General features: G+C 42.1%; 1 protein-coding gene across 4 annotated transcripts in view; it reads left to right on the top strand.

The window, feature by feature from the left end:
- fat3a (FAT atypical cadherin 3a) overlaps positions 1 to 21538 on the top strand; it is a 99774-nt gene that overhangs the window by 76784 nt on the left and 1452 nt on the right. For 3 of the 4 annotated variants that reach the window (XM_028962664.1, XM_028962663.1, XM_028962662.1), the window contains 16 exons: positions 370 to 603; positions 696 to 1076; positions 1229 to 1443; positions 1534 to 1671; positions 6656 to 6799; positions 7023 to 7220; positions 7402 to 7626; positions 7927 to 8500; positions 8692 to 8823; positions 9562 to 9719; positions 9803 to 10280; positions 10451 to 10604; positions 17712 to 18373; positions 19171 to 19284; positions 19705 to 19764; positions 21345 to 21380. In XM_028962664.1, the coding sequence (XP_028818497.1) occupies positions 370 to 603; positions 696 to 1076; positions 1229 to 1443; positions 1534 to 1671; positions 6656 to 6799; positions 7023 to 7220; positions 7402 to 7626; positions 7927 to 8500; positions 8692 to 8823; positions 9562 to 9719; positions 9803 to 10280; positions 10451 to 10604; positions 17712 to 18373; positions 19171 to 19284; positions 19705 to 19764; positions 21345 to 21380 (3903 nt within the window). Of the gene's footprint in view, positions 1 to 369; positions 604 to 695; positions 1077 to 1228; positions 1444 to 1533; positions 1672 to 6655; positions 6800 to 7022; positions 7221 to 7401; positions 7627 to 7926; positions 8501 to 8691; positions 8824 to 9561; positions 9720 to 9802; positions 10281 to 10450; positions 10605 to 17711; positions 18374 to 19170; positions 19285 to 19465; positions 19517 to 19704; positions 19765 to 21344; positions 21389 to 21538 lie in introns of those variants that run through there. The other variant, XR_003743231.1, reaches the window with a different exon arrangement.

The raw sequence follows: 21538 nt of genomic DNA, 5'->3' as shown, positions 1-21538 counted from the left end.
GTTTTATTATTAGTAAATAAACAAACAAATACAAATAAACAATGGCGCGGTGGCCAAAACGGGAAATAAAAGGGAATAAACTTAAACAAACCCGCAGGCGTGTGGCGATTGCCAGATCTGAAAATACTAACACACGGTTACAATGTCAAGTTCACGAAAATGCCGGAGATCTAGAAGGGGCGGAAACATCCGTCATTTATGGGCCGTCAGGATTGGAGTCAGGTGTGGAGCCCAGCTGCAGGCAATCCTGACAGTTTTTAAAGAGTTCCCAAATGTAATCTATTAAAACAGAAGCCTGAAAAGAAATATGTTAGTCTGAAGACTGAAGACTGATAATGATTCTATCTCTCTGTGTATTTCACCCTCCAGGTGAGCTGAAGACAGCAATTGTGTTGGACCGTGAAAGGACACCACGCTACTCCCTGGTTGCCACAGCAACCGATGGAGGTGGTCTTTCATGTAGTGCTGGGGTTTTGCTGACACTCCTGGATGTGAACGACAATCCACCTCAATTCAGCCATTCAGGGCTCACTGCTAGCATCTATGAGAACATGCCCACTAAAGCCCTGATCACACGAATACAGGCCATAGACCCAGATCTTGGTAAGTTTCCAATTGTGTGTGTGTGTGTGTGTGTGTTTTTCAGGTGGTAAAGTCATCTACTATCTGAAGATATGTGTTTGTGCATTTTTTAGGTGGCCAGGTGGTTTACTCTCTTCTGGACGCTCAGGGTGTTTTCTCAGTGGAGCGATTCTCAGGGGTTGTGCAGCTGGAGCAGCATTTAGACAGGGAGGTACAGTCTACGTACCACATCACTGTTCTGGCATCTGACCAGAGTTGGCCCCACCCCATGTCCTCTACTGCCAATCTCACCATCATGGTGCTGGATGTTAATGACAACCCACCTGTATTTGAGCGTAGGGACTACCTCACAACCCTGGCAGAGGATGTGTCTGTGGGAACAGAAGTTCTGCGTGTCTATGCTGCCAGCAAAGACATTGGCACAAATGCTGACATTTACTACAGCATTCGTTCTGGCAATGAACAAGGTCATTTTACTATACACATGCACACCGGTAAGTCTTTTTACTCTACTATGCCAGACATATTGACTGTTATTATAATAGATTCCAACATTTATTACTAAAGTCTGTACAAAGATCTAATCTGCTTGTGTTTTATAGTTCACTGTATACAACTGTATTTGTCTTTGTGTGGGTATGTACAGGTGCCATTTCAGTGTGGCAACATCTGGACTTTGAGACGTGCAAGGACTACTTCCTGACTGTAGAAGCCAGAGATGGAGGAACTCCGCCTCTCAGTGCAGTTACCATGGTGAACATCAATCTGACTGATATTAATGACAATGCACCAATTTTCAGTCGAGATGTGTACTGTGCCAGTGTTGATGAGGATGCAGCCATTGGAGAAGTTGTCATCAAGGTAACTAACCTCTAAATGATTACTTGAGAGTAATGAATTGAAAGAATAGTTTATTGCAACACTTTTTAGAATATGTTTGCTTTTACCCAGGTGACAGCAGAAGATATGGACAGTCTCGTGAATGGAGCTATACTGTACTCCATCATCAGTGGTGATCGTCAGAACCAGTTCTTCATTGAGCCAATCACAGGCCTCATTAAAGTCGGCCAGAAGCTTGATCGAGAGACAGTGAGTACTATTGTACTCTAAGTCAGAATTATACAGTGACAACCACTAATGATTAATTTAGGGTGACCAGACATCCTCTTTCCACCCGGACATGTCTTTTAGAGATCTGGAAATTGCGTTCAGCTGTGCTTGAGGCGGCTGCTAGTGCTACTTCCAGCACGAGCGGAAGGTGGTGGTGACCTGAGAGCCCAATGTCCTCTAGTGGGCCGTGAGCTCACTGCTCAGTACCATGGAGCTCAACTGCCATTTACCATAGAACACTAGAATTGTCAGGTCCGGGACTGGCATTCTGTACTGTTCGCAGATGAGAGCAGGTTTTGCCACACATGAAAAAGTCTGTAGAAGCTGTGGTAATGTTATGCTGCTTGCAAAATTGTTCAGTTTGGTGATGGGTCAGTGTTGGTCGGGGGAGGCAGATCCATGGAGGAAGGCACAGACCTGTTCAGCATGGACGATGGCACCCTGATTGGTGACTGGCACCCTGTCATGGCTGCCCACTGCTCAATAAGGGTGAAGCAGAGGATATGTTGTGTCATCGTGTGCTGTGCTGTGCTGTGTGTTTCATAAAGACAATCACTTCAATTTCAGTGGGTGCACTGATAAAGCCAGACTTCATGTGGCAAGTGTTTGCAGGCAGTTCCTGGAGGATACCACTGACTGGCCTCCATGCTCTCCTGACCTACAGTATATCCAGTAGAACATCTCTGGCACATCATGACAAGTTGCACCTTAGACTGTCCAGAAGCGTAATGATACCCTGGTCAGGGTCTGGGAGGCAATGCTTCAGGACACCAACTGTTATCTCAACACATCCCACTTGTTCTTTGCACTTTTCATGCCTTTTGTGTGCCCTGTAAAAGTTACTCAGGTTCCCAAAACCCAGACAACACATTCCATTCCCTGGGAAGGTTTCAACAAGAGGATTCATATGAACAAAATGGCTTATATAAGCAGCAAACAGCACACAGTGCAGCAGCTTGTCCTATTAATTTACCTGCAAATTCGCATTGGGACCAGAATCTCTGTTGTGCTGGTTCCGCCCTTTAGATAGCTCCTCCAATCATTATACAACAATCCAGCATCCTTTAAGTGAAAGTCATTCATTGTCACATGTGGTGAGCAGTGTGTGCGTTTGGTATTTTGAAAGTGAAAGTAAAAGTGAAGTGATTGTCATTGTGATACACAGCACAGCACATGGCGCAAACAATGAAATGTGTCCTTTGATTTTAACCCATCAGCCTTGGTGAGCAGTGGGCAGCCATGACAGACGCCCGGGCCATGACAGATGCAGTGTGTGGGGACGGTGCTTTGCTCAGTGGAACCTCAGTGGCACCTTGGCGGATCGGGATTCAAACCGGCAACCTTCTGATTATGGCTGCCGCTTCCTTAACCGCTGCTCTTTTGATCAAGGGGGCCTCCGTAGATTTAAACCTTTTAATTACAGGACTTCCTTAGCTGATAGGCCACCACTGGCGCCACTCCTGATGCCCCCACTACTCCGTTCACTCCCAGACACTAAGCTTCCCTATTCAATAACCGTCCAGCTTTTCTGCATTGAAAAGCTATTCTGTTCTATGTCAGAGACCCACCTCATGATCTTGTCACGAAGTTGAATGCGTTCTAGCACACAATATAAATATTACTGCATATATATAAGCATTTAGTCTTAGAGGAGTCGCCACTGAGGGCATTCTACCTCTAAAATACTTTTTACTGTTTCAAAGATTTGGGTCATTTTGTCAAATGACCCAAAGAGCCCATCTGCCCAGTCTGCTCTCACCTGTATTCTGCCGCTGCTCTCATCCCCACCTCCAGTCAGCCCGTGCAATACACTGCACCACCATACATTTAGATAAAAGGTCTGGATAAGGGTGTCTGGTAAATGCTGTAAATGCGTTACTTGGCACTGTGTTGGGTCATGACTTCCAGAGCTTTCGTGATTGGGTGCAGGGTGGGGACTCACCAACTGCGGGAGAAAACTAGAGAAACCAGAGTGTGAAGCCATGTCACTAAATCATTTGTAATTCAATCAAAATGTGACTGCGGTGTTATTGTATCAATACTAAAGAAATGCACTCAAACAGTATGGCTGTATAGAAAAAATACTATTTATTTATGGCCAGTTCACATTAGAGGTGAGGTACTCTCCCTCAATTCAGCACAAATAAATACAAGTTAGCAATGTAATGGTTAGTTTGTTACAAACCCCAGGCACAACTCTGTAAATATTACTCCAAGGCGTCCAGAATACAAAATTGAACCCTTCGGTAATGAAACCCAGAAAAGAAAACACAATACACAGTAAATAATTTAAAGTGAGATTCACAACAAAACTAAATACAGTGGAGGGAAATAATTATTTGATCCCTCGCTGATTTTGTAAGTTTGTCCAATGACAAAGAAATGAAAAGTCTCAGAACAGTATCATTTTAATGGTAGGTTAATTTTAACAGTGACAGATAGCACATCAAAAGGAAAATTGAAAAAATAACTTTAAATAAAAGATAGACTGGTTTGCATTTCATTGAGTGAAATGAGAATTTGAACCCTCTAACAAAAAAACTTAATACTTAGTGGCAAAACCCTTGTTTGCAAGCACAGAGGTCAAACGTTTCTTGTACTTGATGACCAAGTTTGCACACATTTTAGGAGGAATTTTGGTCCACTCCTCTTTGCAGATCGTCTCTAAATCACTACGGTTTCGAGGCTGTCTCTGTGCAACTTTGAGCTTCAGCTCCCTCCATAGGTTTTCTATTGGATTAAGGTCAGGAGACTGACTAGGCCACTCCATAACCTTAATGTGCTTCTGCTTGAGCCACTCTTTTGTTGCCTTAGCTGTATGTTTTGAGTCATTGTCGTGCTGGAACACCCATCCACGACCCATTTTCAATTTCAGGGAAGGAGGTTGTCGATCAGGATTTTACGATACATGGGTCTGTCCATTTTCCCATTGATGCGGTGAAGTTGTCCTGTGCCCTTAGCAGAAAAACACCCCCAAAGCAAAATGTTTCCACCTCCATGCTTAACAGTGGGGACAGTGTTTTGGGGGTGCTTGCGAGCACTGCAGGATTTTAATCCATTGCGGTGTAATGTGTTTCCAATGGTTTTCTTTGTGACTGTGGTCCCAGCTACTACTTCATTAACTAACTCCTCCCGTGTAGTTCTAGGATGATTTCTCACCTTTCTCAGAATCATTGAGACCCCACGAGGTGAGATCTTGCGTGGAGCCCCAGACCGAGGTCAATTGATGGTCATTTTGTGCTCCTTCCATTTTTGAACAATTGCAGCAACAATGGTCACCTTCTCTCCAAGCTTCTTGCTAATGGTTTTGTATCCCATTCCAGCCTTGTGCAGGTCTACAATTTTGTCTCTGACATCCTTGGACAGCTCTTTGGTCTTTCCCATGTTGGAGAGTTTGGAGTCTGCCTGATTGATTGATTCTGTGGACAGGTGTCTTTTATACAGGTGACTAGGTAAGACAGGTGTCATTAATGAGGGTGACTAATTGAGTAGGCGTGTCTAACCACTCTGTGGGAGCCAGAACTTAATGGCTGGTAGGGGTTCAAATACTTATTTCACTCAATTAATTGCAAATCAGTTTCTATCTTTTATTTAAAGTTTTCAATTTTCCTTTTGATGTGCTATCTGTCACTGTTATAATAAACCTACCATTAAAATTATACTGTTCTGAGACTTTTCATTTCTTTGTCATTGGACAAACTTATAAAATCACTGTATGTAAATAACTGAAAAAGAAAAAAATACAATACAAAGTTAATTCAGATACCATGAAGGACCAATCAGAAACCAGTTGCTCCCAACGCTCAGAAGCAGTCACTCCACATGAGTTGTGTACAGACGTTAGTACAAGACTATTGTGCTGAATCCTGATCGGTATAATTCCTGCTAACATGCCAACCTGCTAATAAGGAAACATTCTCAAAACGTTATTATATTTTGAGGTAAAAGAGAAACAACCCAGTGAAACAGTGTCTATTCCTGCCATCCTTTAGCTGTCTTGTTAGCACTGTCAAGTTGTCGGTTGTTTTTTGGTGTATTTTGTTTTTTGTGCAGTTTCTCCCAACTTGAAAAGAGTAAAGCATCAGGAGACTTAAGCTGCATTTTACTCATTGACCATTTTATTTAGTTGTTTTGGCCAATATACACCCATTCAAATACACTTCCTTAAGACGACAACTAAACATTCGCAAGATTAAAAAATCCAAAAATAAACACTGTCTTTATAAAATACAAGACAACTTTCATATACAAACACATCCCCAGCACCCACTAATACCACCTGAGAAATAAACTTGTTATTCAGCAACAATGTTCAAATAGAAGTTACCGTGTCTTTAATATAAGAAATCTCTTACCGGCTGCTTCCCCAGACGCCATAGATAACCAGCCACCACTAACAGAGTCGCGCAATCCTCCATTGGACGCACCTGCAAGTGTGGCACGCGACTTCCTGCTGCCGCTCTACCTTCCCTCTTCCCGTTAGTTTTGTATTATACTTTTGTGTCATTCTAGATTCCTAATAAAAGTCCTGACACAAGTTTAACTTGACAAGCACTGTAGTGCACCTTTGTCGGGTAACCAGGCCTCTCTGAAAGCCTCTCTACTGAATCTGCGACATAGTTCAGCATGCAATGCATGATGTCAACATGTGATTCTATTAGAATTCCTCAGAGATCCAGTTTATTAGCGCCAAGCGGTTCCTCTGATCGGAAATACTGACTCAAGTAAACCCACCCCAATTTTCCATTTGATTCCTGGATTATTCGTTTTTCCTGATATTGAATGATCATGATTCAATATGATCACTGGGTTTCAATTATGGCTATGAAATATTACTATAATTCAGTATATCTTAGTTGGCTCACTGGATTGTAAGCAGTGTATAGTATTTATCAGAATCACTGTACGTATGTATTTGTGTGAATGTCTTTCCATATATGCTAATTTGCTGCTGTTTGTGTAGGTGGCTATGTATGCACTGACTGTGAGAGCATTAGACTCTGGGTCACCCTCACTCTCCTCCACGGTGCAAATCAGCATTGATGTGTCTGACATCAATGACAACCCACCTACCTTCACTCCAGCCAATTACACGTCTGTGATTCAGGTACAGTGCAAGGTGTTGTCCAGCCAGTAATATACTGTCAAATAAGAATGCTTATAAAATTATAAATATTCCTCTCGGTATGTTTGTGAAGGAATTGAAGCATTCCTAGTGTATAGCATTTTGTACCTGCTGTACTGTACATCTTCCAATGGAAATTCAGAATTTCACCCACTGAAATGAAATGTAACCACACCCCTAATGCCTGCCATTCTAAATTTGATAGGAAAATAAGCCTATTGGCACCAGTATTCTACAACTGTCGGTCATTGATAACGATGCTGAACACAATGGACCACCATTCCTGTTCCATATTGTATCTGGAAATGAAGGAGGACTGTTCTCTTTGGACAAGGAGGGACTCTTGACCTCCAATCAGGTGTTCTACAGAGAGCAGGCCAAGAAATATGTTCTTCAGGTGCAGGTGAGGGTTCCAGGTCACCAAGAAGTGAGGTAGGCCTGAACATATTAGACATCTTAAAGAAAGAGTCCAATTTGAAATGAAAAATGTGGATTTAGTTCTTTTCAAAGTCAGCAAAAGCAACATTATGTAGACTGATGTGGATGACTGACATATTGACTGACATACTTCTTTTTGGATTCAGGTGCAAGATTCTGGCTGGCCAGCCCTGTCGTCAAGAGCAACAGTTGTGGTGCGTGTGATTGAGGAAAGCATGCATTCGCCTGTAGCACTACCCCTGCAGGTGCACATCATTGCAATGGAGGATGAGTTTCCAGGTGGTGTTATTGGTCAGATCCATGCAACTGATGAAGATGCTTTTGATGTGCTTACATTTGGCCACTCCCACCAACAAAATAGCCTGTTCAAAGTGGGTAATATTTATTCTTTTTTGTGTATGTATGCATGAAAGTTCATGCAAGTTCAGTCAAGGGAATTAGGAGCCATTGATACTGGTTTTTAGTCAGAGATTTAATTTTTTTTTTCCACCGGTATTCATGTTTTAATAATATATATTTGTATATGTAATTATAATTATTGTACAAGTATTATCATTTTTATTTTCAGCATTGCAAGGAAATTATAATTTAGATAATTATATTCATTTATAATTTATTATAAGACAACGCTAAACATTGGTAAACTTTTTTTAAACAATGCCTCTGTGCAGGTCAACCCCCGGGATGGACGTGTTATAGCATTAAGTGGGTTGGACGCAGGATTTTACACCCTGAATGCCACTGTGACCGATGGCCGCTTCTCTGTCAGCGTTCCTGTGAGTGTCCACGTGGAGCAGGCGACCATGGAGATGCTGGCGCATGCGGTGACTGTGCGCTTTGACCGCGTCGCTCCACACGACTTTGTCTCTCAGCATTTACCTGCTGTGCGCCGGGTCCTCTCTGCTGTCATGGCAACGCCACTGCCAGAGCTACTGCATGTACTCAGTGTGCAGCCTGTGGATGCCACAGGACAGCTGGACCTGCTTGTTGCTGTGGAGACACCACAGGGTGGATTCTACAAGGCAGCATATGTGTCCCAGAAGTTGAATGGAGCACGGCGCACACTGGACCACGTGCTGCGTGTGTCTACTGTGATGGAGAAGAACTGCTCTGGCCTGGATTGCAGAGACAACCTATGTCATCAAACACTGCAGCTGGACTCTCACAACATGATCACCTACAGCACACACTCACTAAGCTATGTCACCCCTACTGTAATCAGACATACACGCTGTGTCTGTTTAGGTAAGTTTGGAATTTACATTTAACACCCCTGTGCAAAAAAATCACACATACATATTATTTAGATAAATTGATAGAAAAATAGTCAGATCAATTCCCAAAGGGAATACTCACACATACAAATCTACACAATGCACATGCACCTGCACCTGCACTTATGTGCACTCTATTTCTGAATCTTCATGCCCAAATAGGTGCAGGCTGTGCTGCAGTAGCAGGGGTGTGTGATGGGGTATGTCCAGCAGATATGCAGTGTGTGGCGTCAGAGCATTCCAGAGGACCGTATATCTGCCAGTGCCCTCCAGGAAAACTTGGAGAATGTGCAGGTCTGTCTCATCATTTGAATTTAGTGTTGTATAGCTAAAATGGGCTTAGAAGTGATTGACCTAGAAAATATCACTATTACATTTTTGTCATGTGCTTTTGATTTTACGTCACAGTCATGGCAGCATATTTAATACAGTATTTAGCATTCACAGCTATTTCTATTCAGTTAAAAGAGAGTTCAAATGCATATATACAGTACAGGCCAAAAGTTTGGACACACCTTCTCATTCAATGTGTTTTCTTTTTTTTATGACCATTTACGTTGGTAGATTCTCACTGAAAGCATCAAAACTATGAACGAACACATGTGGAGTTATGTACTTAACAAAAAAACGTTAAATAACTGAAAACATGTTTTATATTCTAGTTTCTTCAAAATAGCCACCCTTTGCTCTGATTACTGCTTTGCACACTAATGGCATTCTCTCTATGAGCTTCAAGAGGTCGTCACCTGAAATGGTTTTCCAACAGTCTTGAAGGAGTTCCCAGAGGTGTTTAGCACTTGTTGGCCCCTTTGCCTTCACTCTGCGGTCCAGCTCACCCCAAACCATCTCGAGTTTAGGTCTCGTGACTGTAGAGGCCAGGTCTCCACTTTTCGTTAAGTACATAACTCCATATGTGTTCATTCATAGTTTTGATGAATGAACAATGTAAATAGTGATGCAAAGGTGCGTCCAAACTTTTGGCCTGTACTGTATATGCAATTAATATTGTGTGTGATTGGGGGGTGGTTGTAGGCCACTCCTCTCTCAGTTTTTCAGGAAACAGCTACATAAAGTATAGCATCTCTGAAGCTCTGAGGGGTGGAGCCATGAAGTTGAGTTTGCGAATCAGAACCCTGCAATCCACTGGAATTATTATGCACACACACACCGAACCCTGCACACTAATGAAGGTATAGATACACATACAATGTATCTTTTCATTCTAACACACTAACTCCGAGACATTCTTACTCATCTTATGTGCATTTGATAGGTGGAGCATGGTAAGCTCTGGTTCCAACTGGACTGTGGGAGCCGCCCTGGAATTCTGGGAATCTCCAGCCAGCCAATCAGTGATGGCAGCTGGCATCATGTAACTGTTGAGCTGAGTGGGAACCATAGTAGCCTCACACTGGATGATAGTTATGTTGAACGAAGACAGGCATCACCGCGCCCACTGCCTGTTGGAGAGGACTGGCTGTTGGTATTTGGGGCAGAGCTTTGGCAGGCAGATGGGCTTGTGCTACATGAGCAGGAAAGCCGGAAGACTCCACGGGTACGGAATGGCTTCCAGGGCTGTCTTGACTCTGTGGTTCTGAATGGGAGGGAGCTGCCACTGCAGAATAAACGCAGTACACATGCACAGGTCATCACACACACTGCACTCACGCTTGGTTGTGTCCTGCACCCTAACCCCTGTGTCAACACACCCTGTCGTCATGGAGGCACCTGCACACACCTGCCTGCTGGTGGTAAGTGGGAGGAAGTGGACTTTTTTAAAAAATATTCCTGTACATTATGGCTGGTAAGGGCATCGTTGAGCATCATGTAACTGCAATAGTGTTTGAAAACTTTTTATTTTGTTGTATTGTGTAGATGGAATAAGTGACACTGTAATACATTTTTCTTTCTTTCACTGTAGGATTCTCATGTAGTTGCAGTGCTCTGCACACCGGGGCACATTGTGAGACAGAGTTGAGTGTGTGCATTCCCAATCCTTGTAAGAATGCAGGAATGTGTAAAGCCATTGGCAATGCCTTCATCTGCAGCTGCAAAAGAGGATATACTGGCATCACGTCAGTAGTTACACTACACACTCGTGCACCACGAATGTTTGGGCTAAATGTTTTCTGTTTTTTAACATCATGTCATTTCTGACATTCCATCATCTATCATCCCATTCCAACATTTATATTTACAGCATTTATCAGATGCCCAGAGCGACTTACAATCAGTAGTTACAGGGACAGTCCCCCTGGAGACACTCAGGGTTAAGTGTCTTGTTCAGGGACACAATGGTAGTAAGTGGGATTTGAACCTGGGTCTTCTGGTTTAAAGGCGAGGGTGTTACCACTAGGCTACTACCACCCTAACATGAGCAGATTAATGCCAGAAATTGTTGAGCACTCTTGGACTCATCTGGCCTTCCATTGATTTTAATGGAAGTGGTGGCCTAGAGGGTAAGGAAGTGGACTCCTAACCAAAGTGTTGCGGGTTTTGGTGTCAATGTGCCACTGAGGTTCCCCTTGAGCAAGGTACCATCCCCACACATTGCTACTGTCCACTATTCACTAATAATGATGGGCTAAATGCAGAGGACACATTTTGTTGTGGGCACCATGTGTTATGCTGTGTATCACAATGACAAACATTAAATGCCAAGAAAATCTATCTAAACCTAAAAAAATGGTACATACAATTCTTTGTCAAATCCATACATGGAATTTAGTAATAGCCTAAAACCCAAGACTTAATATGTTCTTTCCATGTTGTGGATCATTTCACATTAATATACATTCAGTACAATATCAACTTATCAGTATACAGTTCCTGGTGTCTTGATGGAAACTGAATCATTTCAAATAGATTACTGGCTAACTGTATGAACAAAGACAGGTGCTAGTTCTTGCTTTAAAAGTCAAAGTGATTAGTTGTCACATGTGACACACCACAACACAGCATCCAGTGCATAGTGAAATGTGTCCTCTGCATTTATCCCATCCCCAATGGGAGCAGTGGGCAGCCATGAAAAAAGCTTGGGGATCAATGTGTAGGGACGGTACTTTGCTCAGTGGCACCTCAGTGGAACCTTGGAGGTTCGGGATTTGGACTAAAGCATAGGATTTGTGCTTAAAAAGTCTGACACCAAATCATCAGTTGTTGACCCTTTAAATCCTGTAAGCTACAATTTGGTAGGTTTATAACGCCACACTTTTTACTTTTACTTAAGTACATTTGTGAATGTACTCGACTCTTACTTTGCTACATTGGACTAGTTACTTTTTAAAACCATTTGTATGCTTTACTTTTTGCCAGACAGTTGGCACCAGTAGATCTAACACATTTCACCATTCAGGCGTAGCAGCAGACGTAGCCATGCAGTCACATGGCACACATGGCAGAGCGGCACAAACTTCACACAGAGCAGATGTCTCCAGTGCTAAAACCGAAGGTTACAGAAAGAATACAGAAGACCTGTCTGTCACATCGACCCTTGTAGCGTGTGTTAACATTTTCTTAAATCCGTCTTTACTGTCTTTACCAGATCCAACAATGTGAACTGAAGAAAGGATCAGTCTATGTTTGAAAGTACTGTACAGTGCAGAGTAGGTTTCAGGTATAGCAGGGTCATGGTCCACAGTTTATGTCCATTTTGGTGGTGATGTTTGATCTTTGCCGTTATGGTGTTGGTGGTTGTTTTGTCGTTCTGGTACACTTCATACTGGTCCATCTCATTAACAGCCCATTGCCAGGAACCAGGATCTAGAGAAACTCAGAGAGTGACAGATTAGACTCTAGTGGCTGGGACTGAGTGGTTAAGGTAGATGCCTGTGGCCAGACAAACTTATTTAATAAGGACCCGAAGTCGGGTTCTCAGCTTAAGCACCGCATGTTTCTTTTTTTTATTCTTCTACTTCCTGATACACTCACATCCCATTTGTGCATGTCTTATGTGTCACTCTGGTAAATCACCAGTTGCATCCCTTTTTTTGTAAAAAAATAAGCGAAATGTGGTTCCCTCTGGTAATGCAGGTAATGTTCTTGCAGATCTGCTCCTGACACCATAGGCAAAGTTGCCTCCTGTGATGGATCATGTCAGGATCAGGCAGTTCTAATCTTAGCTGTTATGATGTGGTAATCAGAATTGATAGAAGGCGTCTGCATATTAGTAACTGAGCTGCCGATTTTAATCGATCCACTGGGGTATTTCTGAATCTGAGGTAACTGAGATATGGGTCTGATCCTTGCACGTGTGCTTGGAGAGAGAGAGAGAGAGAGAGAGAGAAAGACAAAGAGAGAGAGATATTAGTGGTGGGCCGTTATCGGCGTTTACGTGCTGTGTTAACGTGAGACTCTTATCGGGCGATAAAAAAAATATCGCCGTTAATCTATTCACAAAGTTGGGTTGGGAGCTGGGTCTATACTACGCAAGCTATTGTGCCAGAGTTAAATGGTTACATTAGATCTATAAGTATATTTCTTCTTTCTTTTATTTTCTTATTTTATAAAGACTTTTATTTTGTTTTTGAGACCCGGTTCAGGTCTCTCGGACACATGGCGTGAGTTGTGAGAGAGAGATGTGCAGAAAGATGTGATGTGTGATGCGATGTTCTGACGCGACCTTGCTTTTTGTACAGAATACACTTTGCACAGAAAATCTCTTGGGTGTCAGCTCATCATTTGTGGTTCAAGAAATGAAATCAAAAAGTTACACAACGCAGAAGAAGAACCGCTACATGACTTTTGATGACTTATGATGACTTTTACCTTGATATTTTAGCGCGGATGTATACCTAATTGCACTGTAGGGGGCAAGAACGAGTCTTCGAACTGTGAAATTACAACATCAAACTTGACGTTGTAACATGGATGCAGCTATTTAACTGAATAAACAGTTGGTAAACACAAGTACATCTTATTGAACATAATTATTATAGTAGAACAGCTTTCTCAAGCAGTTTGTGATGCATTTTGATAACAGGAGATGAGCCCCTGGTCTAATGCGCCACCTGGCTTGAGAAACCCGTTCTCAAAGACTTACTTTTAGTCATCATTTGGGTAGCACACATATTCTGAATGCCTTTAGTGCTTAGGATGTTTGGACAGTCTTCTTCGCATCATCAGTAAGTGAATTGTGCCTCTTGAGACAACTATTGAGATATCCAACTACGCTTCTATGTGCTTTCTCATTCCACGCCATGATATTACATTTCTCACCCACACTTTTCCATTGCTAAATGTATGCGTGTAAGCATCTCAGTATGTTATGTTTGGAATGATGATGATCTCACCTTTCAGCAGGATACCATTCACCTCAGAGATCTAATTTCTGTGCTTCCAGAATTCAGCTAGAGTCGGTACACATGCTTTGCTGGAATCAGGCCATCCTGCTTTAGACTGGAGTGTTGCTCATCTTTGGTTGTTGCCTCTCTTACTTCCTCCAGTGACTATGCCCAATATGGTTTCTAGCTGTGCTCTGTTGCGTGGAGGGGTCAAGTCTCTGATTGCTCTGATTTTGTTCAGTTCAGGTTGGACCTTGTGCTCGAAATAACTGTCCACCAAATCCTATGTATTTATTGGGGGGCAGCACCACATTTCCAAATGTCTTGCAGGTATGCAGTTTGTCTCTGCTCCCGTGTCTTTGTTGAACATTAGCTTGTGCTTAGCTTTACCAAGTTTTACTTCAGCAAATGCTTGGTCTCTGTCTGTATCATTTGGCAGCTTGGTGAAGACGTTGATAAAAAAATTAATCAGAATGCATTTCACTGTCAGAGATTGCATGGTCTTCTTTTCCCTTGTATGTTATCTTTGAACGACACATGTTCTACAAAGTTTGCAAAGTCTTTTCATTCAGTCGTTACGCTTGTTGCATTGGCAAGGGGGAGGTAACCTTTCCCCTTATGAGGACATAAGAGGGCAAATTCCACATCCGACTGTCTGAGCTACCGCACTCTGAATGGCAAAGCAGAATGGCCAAAGCACTCTTTATACATATCTCCATTTCTAGCCACTGCAGGACCATAGACATTCTAGGATAGTATTAATGTTAAATAATCTCACAAAGTCACATTTTCATAATAGGGGACCTTTAATAATTGATTTAATAATTGTGTCTGCTGTATAAGACAAAGATATGTACCCATCTGTGACCTTCTGTACTTTGGGTACCAGCAGTGCACCCATATCCTTCGAATGCAGTTCACTCAGGTACTGCAGGGAGAGACCATTAATTGTTTTATAGGTCAACAATAAGATTTTGTAGTCAATCCTAAATTTGATGGGTATCGAGTGAACTTAAGATCAGGGTGATGTAGTCATATTTCCTGTTTTTAGTTAGAGCTCAGTCTTTAGTATTCTGAACTAGCTGGAGTTTACTCATGCACCTACTAGAACATCCAGTTGCAGTGATCTAGCCTTGACGTAATAAAGGCGTGGACCAACTTTTTTGCATCATGCGTTGAGATCATATTTCTTATATTTGCAGTATTTCTAAGGCATTTCTAATGTGGCCTCCAAAATCTCTGCATGTCTGACATTTCATCTTGGATGGCAGTCCATCATCTAAAATTCAATCCCATCAAAACTGAACTAATATTCATTCCAGAAGATTCTTCACCACATTAGGATCTTGCTATTTACCAACTCTACTTCTCATTTATTTTTTTATCAGCATTTATCAGACGCCCTTATCCAGAGCGACTTACAATCAGTATTTACAGGGACAGTCTCCCTGGAGCAACTTAGGGTTACGTGTCTTGCTCAGGGACACAATGGTAGTAAGTGGGATTCGAACCCGGGTCTTCTGGTTCATAGGCAAGTGTGTTACCCACTAGGCTACTACCATCCTTCTCGACTCACATCAGCAATCTTTCCCGCTCATGTAGATTCCTTCTCTACAATATCAGACGACAGCCCTTGTCTGTCAACACAGGCCACCCAGATACTGGTTCAGTCCTTAGTAATCTCACGACTGGATTACTGCAACTCCCTTCTAGCTGGTCTACCTCTATGTACCATCCGACCTCTACAACAAAATGCAGCAGCACGACTGATCTTCAACCTTCCCAAGATCTCCACACCACCCCTCTGCTACGTTCCCTCCACTGGATCCCAGTAGCTGCAAGCATCAGATTCAAAATACTGATGCTGGCCTACAAAGCCAAACATGGAGTAGAAGCATCCTACCTCACAACCCTTATTATACCTCGCACTGCACCTTATATACTCCGAGCCTCCAGTACTCCAGTACTATTCATCCAGCGAGTTAGTCTTGTGGAAAATGATATAATGAAAGTAACAGACAAATAACAAGGGCATATCCAGAATTATCCATTAGTTATTACTAGTAAAAGCTTAATTATTAGCAGATAAGATCTTTTTTTTTTTTGCAGGAATTTTATTGAACAGAATAATCTATTTTTACAACACCATAAACAGGGGAGACAGAAAATACATGTAACATTGTTTCATTCACACTCACATTCATACAACTATCTTGATAAATGTTAGGGTGCCGGATTTCACCTTAATCGTTATCAGCAGCTTGCAAGGAAAGCGATGTTGTTGGATATCAGCGTCGCCTTGTGGTGGTTGTCGCCATGGTTTGGGTTGGATATCGAGAGACTTAGCGTGATGTGTGAAGGCTCTTTTTAAGGTGGCTATCATCAGCGTCGCCTTGTGGCGGTTGTTGCCGTGGTTCGTTTTGGATATCAAGAGACACACCGTCGCCAGTTCTTTCCAGGCTCAGAACCTGTAAACATGATCTGATCCCCCAGGGCTACTGTATTGGGTCACTAGTGCAGCAGGCCCTGATGGACAAGCTCCACACCAGGCATTAGACCTATTTTTGTCCCTCCAGACATCAGATCCCATGCTGAGATCCTGACGCATCAGCAGATCATCCAGGCCACTGTTGCACACTGAAGAACATCTTTTGCGCCTTGTGGTGGCCCACTCATCCAGAAGGCATTTCAGCACACAAACCCAATAACTATCGACCCCAAGGCTTACTTCTATGGGTTCCTGACAGATGTTCCTGGACCAGGGTTGGGAAACACAGTTCTAGATATAGAACAGGGCCATTGTTGCACTCTTCATGTACACAGGCATCTAACATAACCACTCAGTCCTAGCCAGAGTCTAATCTGTTTATCTCTGAGCTACTCTAGATCCTGATTCATGACATTAATATGTTGCAAAAGACAGTGGTGCAGGGGTTGCTTTGGAGGGTAAGAAAAATGACTCGTAATTGGAAGGTTGCTGGTTGGAATCCCAAACCGCCAAGGTGCCACTGAGCAAAGTACCATCCCCACACACTGCTTCTTGGGTGCCCACTGCTCACTAAGGTGATAGGTTAACCCCTTTGTGCAATTGGCCAATAATCACTATTGTTTTTAGCTACTTAAATGCAATTATTTTCTTTTTTGTTTATCATCTTACAGTTCTTTGTGCACATGCTGAAAGACAACACTTGGGCCCACAAATCTATACTTTTTATTTATCCTCATAAATATGTAGTTTTAGGGTAGTTAATGCAAGCAAAATGTAAAAAAAATGCTTTCCTGCATGTCTGACTGCTCTCTTGGTAAAAGACTCTGCTTGTCATGACTTTTCTTACAGCTTTTGTGCATGTCTGACTGGTCTCTGGGTAAAAGGCACTGCCTGATTTGAATACACTCCTGCCGCTCCCTATGTCTCTGTCTGCCTTCTCAATAAAGAGGCAGCTCACCCCAAACGACAGTGCATTTCATTTCCCTCAGTAAACCATTCACTTCAATTCACTTGTCTGCATTTATACATTTTGTGATTGCTGACACATGGTTTAATCACCCATACAGCAAAATTCATAAGAGTAACAGTTCATCTTTGTCAATTTCATCATAGGTTGTCCATTAAGTTATATCAGTTGCCTTGCTACTTGTATTGTGATGTAGTGTGCTGTGGGCTGACAGTTGATTAGTGGGTAACACACTCATCTATGAACCACAAATTCACAGGTTCAAACAACACCAGTGATCGTAAGTCACTCATAAATGCTGTAGAAGTTAATGTGACTGTGACAGCAAAATTTCATGAACACATTACATATCACATATAGATATGGTATTGAAACATACAGTACAAACATACATATACATATATGCAAATCAGTTCATGTTCTACTTTTACTTTCTGTTGTGTAGGTGTGAGGAGGATATAAATGAATGTGAAGGCGAGGAGTGTGAGAACGGCGGAGTGTGTGTTAATACATTTGGCTCCTTCTTCTGCAACTGCACACCAGGATTTGTAGGTAAACTCTGCAGGCTTCGGCCTGTATTGGTGCCCAATATGCAGTCTGGCCATGCCTACCTGGGGAAGGAAGAGCTAATCGGGATAGCAACTGTGCTGTTCCTGATTATAGTCCTGGTGCTGATGTTTGTGGCACTTCGCAAGAGGCTCTTTCAGAAGACCTATTCCCGCAGTAGTCTTTCACTGGGGCAGGACCCTGCCACTGCTGCACTGCTGCACAAAGTGAACGGTGGTCACTTTTTCTCGCACGCTCACACACATCCTACGCCCATCTATGCAGAAGGGACTGGCCCACCGCAAGTACCAGTGAGACCAATGGCTTACACGCCTTGCTTCCAAAGCAATGACACTTCACAGGGGTTAGGTGGATCACCAGGAAAAGGGACAGAGCTAACGGAAATGAGCACGTTTCACCCCCCTGAAGCACAAATTTTGTGTGGGGTGTCAGCACGGAGGGGTTTGGTGATTTGCAGTGTTGCACCCAATCTCCCACCCACATCGCCATGCCGCTCAGACTGTGACTCATTGCACAAGAGCCTTTGGCAAAATGTTGAGGGTGAGTACTTTTCTGTTCTTTAATGGTGCAGTCATGTGTGAGTTTAAAAAAAAAATGTCACACGTAACACACAACAGCACAGCTCCCATAGTGAAATGTGTTCTCTGCATTTAACCCATCACCCTTGGTGATCAGTGGGCAGCAATGAAAGGCAGCCGGTGAGCAGTGTGAGGACGGTGCTTTGCTCAGTGGCACCTTGGCGGTTCTGGATTCAAATTGGCAACCTTCAAATTTTGGGTCCGCTTCCTCACCAACTAGGCCACCACTGCCCCACTGCTACCACTGCTTTGTCGTGGGATTGTAGTGGCAAGTATGTACTTGTTAAGTATGTACTTCAAAATATAAATATTTGACCAGAAGTATTGCCTTCTTTTCTCTCAGCCAGCAACTCACCATCATGGTTCCTGGTGTTTGATTGAAACTGATGCTTGTCAAATAGGTCACTGGCTACTGGCCTAACAAATAAAACCTACCATTGAAATTATATACCAATTAGTGGGCAAACTTAAACTCAGCAAGTGATCAAATAATTATTTCCCTCACTGTATATTATCACTTTATCAAGCTGTCTTTAATTTTCTGGTTTCTACATCACTTTTGGTCTGATGGTACAATTAAAACCTTATTACTAAAACAGTGTCTCTAGTCCAAATTTATTTGTTGTTTGCGTGGCATAGACACAGAAAAAAAATCCTGATTCCTAATCCGGTCTGGTGCATATGTATTATTTATGTACTAAACACATTCATGCATACATAAATGTATGTTTGATTGTTCTTTTCTCCTTGTGTGTACAGATAAGGAAACAGATGGCGTGGAAGAAGTGACCTGTTTCTCTGGCAGTAACAGGGGCAGTAACTCTGAGGTCCAGTCACTGAGTTCCTTCCAGTCTGACTCTTGTGATGACAATGGTAAGCCCTGCCAATGTCAGTTTGTCCTTGTGTGTCTGAAAATGCTGACATGCTTGCTTATAAACCGTCACAGCTTAGGTCATCAGAACACAGAAGTGGACCTGTGAGATTTGGGAGAATTGTGTGTTTGTATGTAATTGAATTGTTTCGTTTTTTTTCTTTATTTAAAACTCATTATCAGCTTGGTCCTGATGGATGAAGACTTGGACCCTTTCACTACAGTCAGGCGATTGTGTGTATATTTGTAGTACTGTACATAGTGTGCTGTTTGTGTAGTAAATAGTCTGACTATATTGTGAGTGTTTAATGTGTTTGTACATAGTTAGTGTGTAGAATATAGTATGCACTTCTCATATTAGTATGATTTATTGGTGTGTGAGTGTATTTTTTTACCAGTTTTCCTGCTTTTTTCTTTTCAAGCCTCCATAGTGACGGTAATTCGACTTGTTAATGATGCGGTTGACACTATTGAAAATGAAGGTACCCTTTAGCTGCAGTTGATTTTTTACACAAATAAGCACACATTCTTGAACAAAATATCAGTAAATCTGCTCATCTTCACATTTGCTGTGTATCTATGCATGCAAAAATAAGGGAGACATTGAGCTGAATGAGCAACAATGTCTTATATGTAATAAAGCAACCTTTATTTCATGAAGCCATATGACATAATCCCTTAGTCTCAGCATTACAATGACAGCATACAGTGGTGTGAAAAAGTGTTGCCCATCTTTCCATGTTAGTCACATTTAAAATTTCAGATAATCAAAAAATGTCAAAGATGTTTGTTAAGTGAAGGTTTTTATTATTAAGGGAGAAAATCCTGTGTGACAAAGTGATTGTCCCCTGTGTTAAAACATAGCTTAATAGTGGTTCATCAGACCTGTTCACATATCAAGAAATCAAGACCTGCCTGACAAAGTCATGTAGACCAAAAGATCCTCAAAAGCTAAACATCAATCCTGAGATCCAGAGAAATTCAGGAACAAATGAGAAAGAAAGTAATTGAGATCGGTTAGTCTGGAAAGGGTTATAAAACCATTTCGAAAGCTTTGGAACTCCAGGGAACCACACTGAGAGCCACTATACACAAAAATGGAATATGGAACAGTGGTGAACCTTCCCAGGAGTGGCTGGCTGACCAAAATTACTCCAAGAGCACAGAGACGACTTATCCGAGAGCTCAAAAAGACCCCACAACAACATGCAAAGAACTTCAGGCATCATAGCCTTAGTCAAGGGCAGTGTTCGACTCCACCATAAGAAAGAGACTGGACAAAAATGGGAGAAATACTCGAGACGAGACAAACTTTAACTTTTGGAAGGTGTGTGTCCCATTACATTTTGGCATAGAAGAAACACCGTATTTCAAAATAAGAACTTCAACAGTAAAATATGGTTGTAGTGTGATGGTTTGGGCCTTTTTTGTTGCTTCAGGACCATGAATTCTGCTGTATACCAAAGCATGTCCAGCCATCAGTCTTGCTTTCTGCAGCAGGACAATGATCCAAAACACACCAGCAAGTCCACCTCTGATTGGCGGAAGAAAAACAGAATGAATACTTTGGAGTGGTCTAGTCAAAGTCCTGACCTGAATCATATTGAGATGCTGTGGCATGACCTTATAAAGGCAGTTCATGCTCGAAAACCGTCCAATGTTGTTGAATTACAATAATTCTGCAAAGATGAGTGGACCCAAATTGACCCACAGTGCTGTAAAAGACTCACTGCAAATTATCACAAATGCTTGTTGCTAATAAGGGTGGCCCATCCAGTAACATTTATTTTATTCCTTAATAATAAGATCCTTTACTTAACCGAATTTTGTGTTTACCCTTGTGACACACTGTGACACTTTTTTACACCACTTTATTTCACAATTTTATTTAGTCATTATTGTGTAGAAAATGGTCTTGATTCCCATCTCTGCTTGTGTTATTATGTAAGTGATATGTTACCTTAATGTAACCAATCAGTGGAGGTTTCAAAAAAAGATGTCAACATATAAGGACACATGTACTGATAAAAATGTCTCTCTGTGTTGCACTCTGCACGGCTAGTATCTGTCATGGACAAGGGTGAAGCGTACAACCGAGGTGATGTTCCTGTACTGTAAGGCTGTGTGTGTGTGTGTGTGTGTGTGTGTTTGAGTGTCCCTGTGCTTCTGTATTTTATCTAATGTATGGCAATGTTTCAATTTTTTCTGTTTTTAAGTTCCTGCAGTGAAAACAGGGCATATTTGCATGTTTTGTGT

The sequence above is a fragment of the Denticeps clupeoides genome, chromosome 19 (genome assembly GCF_900700375.1).
Source record: "Denticeps clupeoides chromosome 19, fDenClu1.1, whole genome shotgun sequence".
NCBI lineage: Eukaryota > Metazoa > Chordata > Actinopteri > Clupeiformes > Denticipitidae > Denticeps > Denticeps clupeoides.
Note: the sequence above shows the minus strand (reverse complement) of the source record. Positions and strands in the feature narration are given on the sequence as shown.